We start from the raw sequence: 7,825 nt of genomic DNA, 5'->3' as shown, positions 1-7,825 counted from the left end.
CAAAACTACAATGAAAAATTGCAAAATCCCCACAGTAAGGTGTGTAATTACCACAACGACTCAAAATCACCTCATAGAGACACCAAACTACTACAAAAAGAGATGAAATCATGACAAATACACGCAAACCCACCATGAAAAGATGAAAAGCCACAACAAAAAGACACAGAACTACCATGAAAAATTGCAAAATCCCCACAGAAACATGAAACTTCCATAAAGACTCAAAATCACCTCACAAAGATGACAAATTACTACAAAAAAGAGACAAAATCATGACAAAAACTCACAAAACCACCATGAAAAGATGAAAAATCAACACAAAAAGGCACAAAATTGCCACAAAAAGATACAAAACCACTACAAAGACTCAAACTGGCCTCATAAAGATGAGAAATTACGACAAAAAAACTACAATATCGCAACAAAATCAAGACAAAAACCATTCAGTTCATCTGGAAACAACACACTGACTGTTTTTGCTACGATTTCATTCCTTTAAGAGTTTCTCTGCTAGAATAAAACACCTGAAAACACTTTAAAACAGTCGGAGGAAGTGCCTAAACATTCAACCGTTTGGTTACTACTATTAAATCTGTGGATGTTCTCAGGTTACTACTATTCTTGCTTTTGATTGGCCGATTTCCCCACCTGACCGCTGCTACTCACCAATGACAGGAGCTGCTCCTTGGGTAAGGTGGAGTTTGGCTCCAGGCACCAGCAACAAATAAAAAAGAGGGGTGGGGAGGTGGAGTATTGGTTTGGTGGCTTGTGGGAGTGATGACAGTTTTCTTGTGTGTTATTGGGAGATGGCGTCATCGTCGTGGGCGGGGTTTAAGTCCACTACGGTCGTCCCTCGAAGGGAAGCTCCGCCCATTGCGTCCGATGAGGATGAAGGTTGGGAGTTTTTATTCACGCCTCCACCTGGAGAACAACAACATGGCGTCAGATTGTAAGAAGGAGGTTTGAAGATGACTCACCTGATTCCTCTTCTACTCACCTTGTCCTGCTGAGGAGGAGGACGGCGGCAGGGCCAGGATGTTGGCCCCGCCCCCTCCTCCCCCATTGGTCTGCGAGCAGACGTTGGCATGGCGAGCGTTGGCCTTCTGCTTGTAGTGGTTGCTGTGCAGTTTGTACTTCATCAGCAGGATGAAGATGAAGACGAGGACGGACGCCACGATGATCCCGCCGATGATGATGATCATGGTGCCGCCCAGGAACTGCAAGGGAAGATCAGGAAGATTTACCAACTCAGTCTGGTGTACAAAACATGTAATTCAGGAGTGCTTAAAAGTCTTAAGAAGTTGGTTCCTGAACTCTGAGATGAGGTTTAACACCAACAAGTAGGAAGATCCCTAAAAGAGTAACCACAATATAGATTTAAAGGTAGAACAGTAGGTAGAAGGAAGGTAGAAAATGTCCCATTGGTAGGAAAGACTGTCAGAAATGGTGCAACAACACTTTAAAGTTCTGAAAAGTAGCACTTCTTCTAGAAAGCCCCAGTGCATAATACTGCCACCACCATGCTTGATGGTAGGTTTGGTGTTCTTGGAGTCAAAAAAAAACAAAAAACACCTGCCAAGACAGTTTGAAACAGTCCTAAAAAGTTCTAAAATCAGGACTAAAATCAAACCTAAGCCAGTCCAAAAAAATGTTCAGAACCAGTCAGAATACAGGCTGAAACCAGTCCTAAACCAAAACTGAAACCAGTTTTGGATACAGTCTGAAACCAGCCCTGAAACAGTCAAAAACCAGTACAAAGCCAGGGCAAAAACCACAAGTCACCCGCCCAAGACCATCTGAAACCAGCCCTAAACCAGTCCTAAAAAGGTCTAAAACCAGTACAAAATCGAGACAAAAACCAAATCTAAACTACTCCTAAAATAGTCCAATAACTGCTCCAAATAATGGCTGAAACCAGTCCCTAACTTGTCCTAAAACCAGTAGTAAACCTCATAAAAAGTCTAAAACCAGTACAAAATTGGGACCAACACCAAACCTAAACAACTCCTAAAAAAAGGTCCAAGACTCACCCAAGACCGTCTGAAACCAGCCCTAAACCATTCCTAGAAAGGTCTAAAACCAGTACAAAATTGAGACCCAAACATAACCTAAACTACTCCTAAAATATTCCAAAAATAAAATCTAAACCAAAAAAAAGTTCAGAATCAGCCAGAATACAGTCTGACACCAGTCCTAAACCAAAGCTGAAACCAGTTTTAGAAATAGTCTGAAATTAGTCCAAAAAAGTCAAAAACCAGTCCAAATTTGGGACCAAAACCAAACCTAAACTCCTCCTAGAAGAAGTCTCAGATCCGTCCAAGACAGTCTGAAACCAGTCCTAAACCTTTCTTAAAACCAGTAGTAAACCAGTCCAAAAAAGTCAAAAACCAGTACTAAGCCTGGACCAAAACCAAACCTAAACTGCTCCTGAAGAAAAAGTCTAAGACCTTCCCAAAGAGTGTCACAGAGCATGATACTGCCACCGCCATGCTTGATGGTAGTTTGGTGTTCTTGGGGTTAAAGGCCTCACCTTCGTTCTACCAAACCTGATCATCTGTTGCTGTATGTATATTTTTGGCCCAACAGATTCCTCCAGAAGACTCCAGAGGGTCTCACCTGGTCTCGTATGGAGTGGCAGCGTCCGTACTCGGAGTCGGTGCTGAAGGAAACGCAGCCGACCAGCTTTGTTCCGGTCAGAGCTGTGATGCCGTCGTCGTAAACGGCCAAAACACAGAGTTCATAATCCCTGGAAGACGCCAGGTCGCTCAGCAGGAAGTATTTATGGTTGGCTGGAATCATCCTGGAGGAGACAAACACACAAGAGGAAACTCAGCGTTAGTTTGTTCTGCTTTTTATTGGACCACAATCATTCAGTAGAAAGAAACTGGGCGTCTAGTTTTGGTTCTTGAAGATGTTTCACCTTCATTTAAGAGGTTTATTCAGTTCTAACTGACTGATGGAGCTTCAGAAATCATATGAATGTTGGTACATAAACAACCCAACAATCCATTTTAATAAACAGACAGAGGAGAAAAAATTCTGTTTCATGAATTTAATATTCTGTCCAGAAGAGCACAGTCATTGAGTTGAAGCTGTACATCGAGCCAGAGAGGATGAATGAATGAAGTCATGATGAAAATCACACAACTTATAGTAAAACACAACAAAAAGCGAGACACAAATTGTCAAAAAATGGGACAAATGACACGCAACAAAAAAAGAGACACAAAATTACTCAAACAAGACGCAGAAAAACAAAAAGTGAGACAAACGACTGACCAAAAAAAGACAAAAACTGGAAAAGCGCTCAGAGAGCTCAGACCTCCTCCAAGGCTGCTCATTCCCCCATATGTCAGAAATGCAGCATTTGTTTATTAGTTACTGATGATCAGGAATCACAGCAACATAGAATGTGTCCATTTAATATAGATGAACCCACAAACTAAATGACCTTGCACTGAGCACAGGCATGTGTTCTGCATGTGTACGTTATGTACGGATACCGAATCATGTGACCTAAATATGTAGCAGGTGGCGGGAATTGATGGGAATCAGAAACACCCCACAATTTAATCAGTTGTTTGTCGTTTTTGTCATTTTGTGTCTCGTTTTTGTCATTTTGTGTCTTGTTTTTGTCATTTTGTGTCTCGTTTTAATCATTTTGCATCTTATTTTTGTCATTTTGTGCCTTGTTTTAATCATTTTGTGTCTTGCTTTTGTCATATTATGTCTCATTTTTGTCATTTTGTTTCTCGTTTTTTTGTCATATTGTGTCTCATTGTAGTCGCTTTGTGTCTCGTTTTGGTCATTTTGTGTCTCGTTTTTGTCATTTTGTGTCTCGTTTTTGTTGTTTTTTGTCTCATTATTGTTGTTTTGTGTCTTGTTATTGTCGTTTTATGTCTTGCTTTTGTCATTTTGTGTCTTGTTTTTGTGTTTCGTTTTTGTTGTTTTGTGTCTCATTTTTGTCATTTTGTGTCTCATTTTTGTCATTTTGTGTCTTGTTTTAGTCATTTTGTGTTTCGTTTTTGTTGTTTTGTGTCTCGTTTTTGTCGTTTTGTCTTGTCATTTTATGTCATGTCGTGTCTTGTTTTTGAGTTTCGTTTTAATCATTTTGTGTCTGATTTTTTTGTCATTTTGTGTCTCTCAGACAGAAAACAGACAAGCCGATGCAGATCGTCACACAACTCCACTGCATGCCTTGGCAGAGTAACAAATGTTGCATTTCTGTCATATGGAGTAATGTGCAGCCTTGGAGGAGGACTGCGCTCTTTCAAGGCTTTTCTAGTCTTTGACCCTGAAACTGACTCCTTTTTGTTTATTCATGGATTCCTGCATGTTTTCACGTGTTGTTTCTTGTCCAAACATCTTATAAGAGCTTGAATTATCAGAAAACATGCAGATGAATCTGATGTTTTTCTTGACAGCAGCAGGTGAAGCCGTTAATTCTGGTTTCTGGTGTTATTTCAACATGAAGACATCCCTCAGATCTGAGAAGCAGAGCTGTGACTCTATATCCTGATGGATTATTTCTCTTTTTCTGATGAATAGCTTTCTGTCGTCTGTCCGGTAAACTGCTGACACTCAGACTAACGGAAGATTTTATTCTCTGCATCGCTGTCACAGCTGAAAATGAAAGATGTAAAGTTTGTGTATTAACATCTCTTTTCTTCTGTGACATATTCTTTATTTTCCCTCCTCCTCCTCCTCCTTCTTCTTCTTTCATCTTCCTCCAACCTTTGATTTCCAGGCTGATGATTGAAAAAGCAGCGTCCTCTCATCTCTTTTCTGTCTGTATTTTCCCTCCACTTCAGTTTTCTACTTCAACTTCAATCTGAAGGTTGGTGAGGTTGGAAAACTCAGCGTTAGAAATCTGAACCCGATCAGGGAACAGTGTTTGTTCTGCTGCTGCATGTTTATTTATGGTGAGATTAACAATGACACAAATCAACAGCGGGAGCAGCTGAGATAAAATGGAGGCTCTGTGGCAGCTTGGAGTGGAAAACTAGAATTCTGTCTAGAAAAATGCAGTTTTCAAAAACCAAACAGATTTAGCTGAAACTCTGACCACAGGAGGCCTCAATTTCTTGCATCCCATACATTACTCTGTCAAGGAACACATATGTCTGTCCGTCTGTCTGTCAGCAACATTCCTCTAAAACAGACCAACGGATATGGATTAAATTTCCATTGAAGGTCAGAAATGACACAAGGACCAACTGATTAGATTCTGGCAGTGATGCAGCTTATAGTCTGGATCCACAGATTTGTTAAAGATTTCTGTATCATTGCCAGATAACAGCACGGTGTCACTGTAACCATGACAACAAGTGAACACTACATCAGCTGATTATGATCCTACTACAAATCCACCACTGAGGACTTATCAGGACTTATCCATCAGAAATGATCCAAGGAACAACTGATTAAATTGTGGGGGTGTTTCTGAGTCCCATCAGTTCCTGCTGCCCGCTACATGTTTAGGTCACGACAAAAATTACTGAAAAGAGACACAAAACGACAAAAGCAAGACACAAAATGACAAAATGAGACACAAAATGACAAAATGAGATACAAAATGACAAAATGAGACACAAAATAACAAGACACAAAATGACAAAATGAGACACAAAACGACAAAAACAAGACACAAAATGACAAAAATGAGACACAAAATAACAAGACACAAAATGACTAAAATGAGACACAAAGCAACAAAATGAGACACAAAATGACAAAAATGAGATGTAAAATGACAAGAACAAGACACAAAATGACAAAAACAAAACGACAAAATGAGACACAAAATGACATAAACGAGACACAAAAACAAGACAGAAAATGACAAAAACATCATCAACAGGTTATGCTAACATGTTGTGGGACACGTTCCTTGAATAATAATTATTATTTAAAATATTAAGTACTAAAAAATGTGATTAAAAATGTTCACACAATTACAAGACACATCAGTGAAAAAATAAAACCAAAAAAAGGAGATTTAGATTTGATTTTCACTGTTTTATTAGAGGTTCATTTTGGTCATCAGGGGGGTGGGACAAGAGAAAAATGGCATTTCAGGGGGAACTCCAGACTTATTTGGTATGTAAAAATATTTTCACATTTCTTTTCTCCTAGGTTTTTTAGATTTGGTCTCAGGACAAGAACATTCACACAACTACTGCATGTTTTAGGTGCATTTCTGCTGTAATTTGCCAAAATAGATGCATTCTGCTGTTCGACTTCACCACAGGAACTCAGCTTTTACCTTTTAAACTCCTCAACAGAGCTGCAGCCGCCACGTAAAGTCTAAAAATCAGAGCAGGATTTTAACCACTCGCCGCCCTGAAGAGCCTGCAGAGATTCCTTCGACTAATTTGAGAGCAGAGAGCAGCTAAAAAAGGAAAGAGAACAAAGACGGAGGGAGGAGACGCTATTGATGGAACGATAATTGTTAGCAGAGGAACGTGGACGTTTGTTCTGCTGCACAAACACACAGAAAATACGACCTTTTTATGCATCCCTGAGGGGGGATCGAGTTGCTACGGCAGCCAGGAGACAGAACCACTCTAATAGCAGGAAAATTAAATAAAAGTTGCAGCTGGACGCTTCGTAGAGCTCAGAAGAGTCCTGTTAATGTTGGAGTTCTTGTTCGACAACGTAGGAGCTCCCTAAAATAACAAATCCATCCAGAATAATCCGAAACTGTGCAGCTTTTCAGCCTGAGACGGAAATATAAAGCAGGTTTCTGAACTGACAGCTGGAAATTTGATGTGAAGCACGGTAGTGGCAGCATTATGATGTGAAGCATGGTGGTGGCAGCATCATGATGTGAAGCATGGTGGTGGCAGCATCATAATGTGAAGCATGGTGGTGGCAGCATCATGATGTGAAGCATGGAGGTGGCAGCATCATAATGTGAAGCATGGTGGTGGCAGCATCATGATGTGAAGCATGGAGGTGGCAGCATCATGATGTGAAGCATGGTGGTGGCAGCATCATAATGTGAAGCATGGTGGTGGCAGCATCATGATGTGAAGCATGGAGGTGGCAGCATCATGATGTGAAGCATGGTGGTGGCAGCATCATAATGTGAAGCATGGTGGTGGCAGCATCATGATGTGAAGCATGGAGGTGGCAGCATCATGATGTGAAGCATGGAGGTGGCAGCATCATGATGTGAAGCACGGTGGTGGCAGCATCATGATGTGAAGCACGGTGGTGGCAGCATCATGATGTGAAGCATGGAGGTGGCAGCATCATGATGTGAAGCATGGAGGTGGCAGCATCATGATGTGAAGCACGGTGGTGGCAGCATCATGATGTGAAGCACGGTGGTGGCAGCATCATGATGTGAAGCACGGTGGTGGCAGCATCATGACGTGAAGCACGGTGGTGGCAGCATCATGACGTGAAGCACGGTGGTGGCAGCATCATGACGTGAAGCACGGTGGTGGCAGCATCATGACGTGAAGCACGGTGGTGGCAGCATCATGACGTGAAGCACGGTGGTGGCAGCATCATGACGTGAAGCACGGTGGTGGCAGCATCATGACGTGAAGCACGGTGGTGGCAGCATCATGACGTGAAGCACGGTGGTGGCAGCATCATGACGTGAAGCACGGTGGTGGCAGCATCATGACGTGAAGCACGGTGGTGGCAGCATCATGACGTGAAGCACGGTGGTGGCAGCATCATGATTGAAGTATGGTGGTGGCAGCATCATGACGTGAAGCACGGTGGTGGCAGCATCATGACGTGAAGCACGGTGGTGGCAGCATCATGACGTGAAGCACGGTGGTGGCAGCATCATGACGTGAAGCAC

General features: G+C 41.9%; 1 protein-coding gene across 1 annotated transcript; it reads right to left on the bottom strand.

The window, feature by feature from the left end:
• Positions 1-653: 653 nt before the first annotated feature.
• Positions 654-5,697, bottom strand: LOC129348469 (leucine-rich repeat and fibronectin type III domain-containing protein 1-like protein). The gene is made up of 3 exons (XM_055008831.1): positions 2,620-5,697; positions 1,001-1,220; positions 654-924 (listed from the first exon to the last, which is right to left on the bottom strand). The coding sequence occupies exons 1-3, from the start codon at positions 2,800-2,802 to the stop codon at positions 800-802; spliced, it is 528 nt and encodes a 175-aa protein (XP_054864806.1). The 5' UTR covers positions 2,803-5,697; the 3' UTR covers positions 654-799.
• Between the last annotated feature and the right edge of the window lie 2,128 nt (positions 5,698-7,825).

This window comes from Amphiprion ocellaris, unplaced genomic scaffold, assembly GCF_022539595.1.
Source record: "Amphiprion ocellaris isolate individual 3 ecotype Okinawa unplaced genomic scaffold, ASM2253959v1 Aocel_unscaffolded252, whole genome shotgun sequence".
Taxonomy (NCBI): domain Eukaryota; kingdom Metazoa; phylum Chordata; class Actinopteri; family Pomacentridae; genus Amphiprion; species Amphiprion ocellaris.
This window is presented reverse-complemented; position numbering and strand designations above follow the sequence as displayed.

Excerpts from the sequence above, each read along its gene's own strand:
- LOC129348469 (XM_055008831.1), bottom strand. The coding sequence starts at position 2,802 with ATGATTCCAGCCAACCATAAATACTTCCTGCTGAGCGACCTGGCGTCT. Across the intron at positions 1,221-2,619 it reads GCCACTCCATACGAGACCAG|TTCCTGGGCGGCACCATGAT; the intron begins GTGAGACCCTCT and ends CTTCCCTTGCAG. Across the intron at positions 925-1,000 it reads CTCCTCCTCAGCAGGACAAG|GTGGAGGCGTGAATAAAAAC; the intron begins GTGAGTAGAAGA and ends GTTGTTCTCCAG.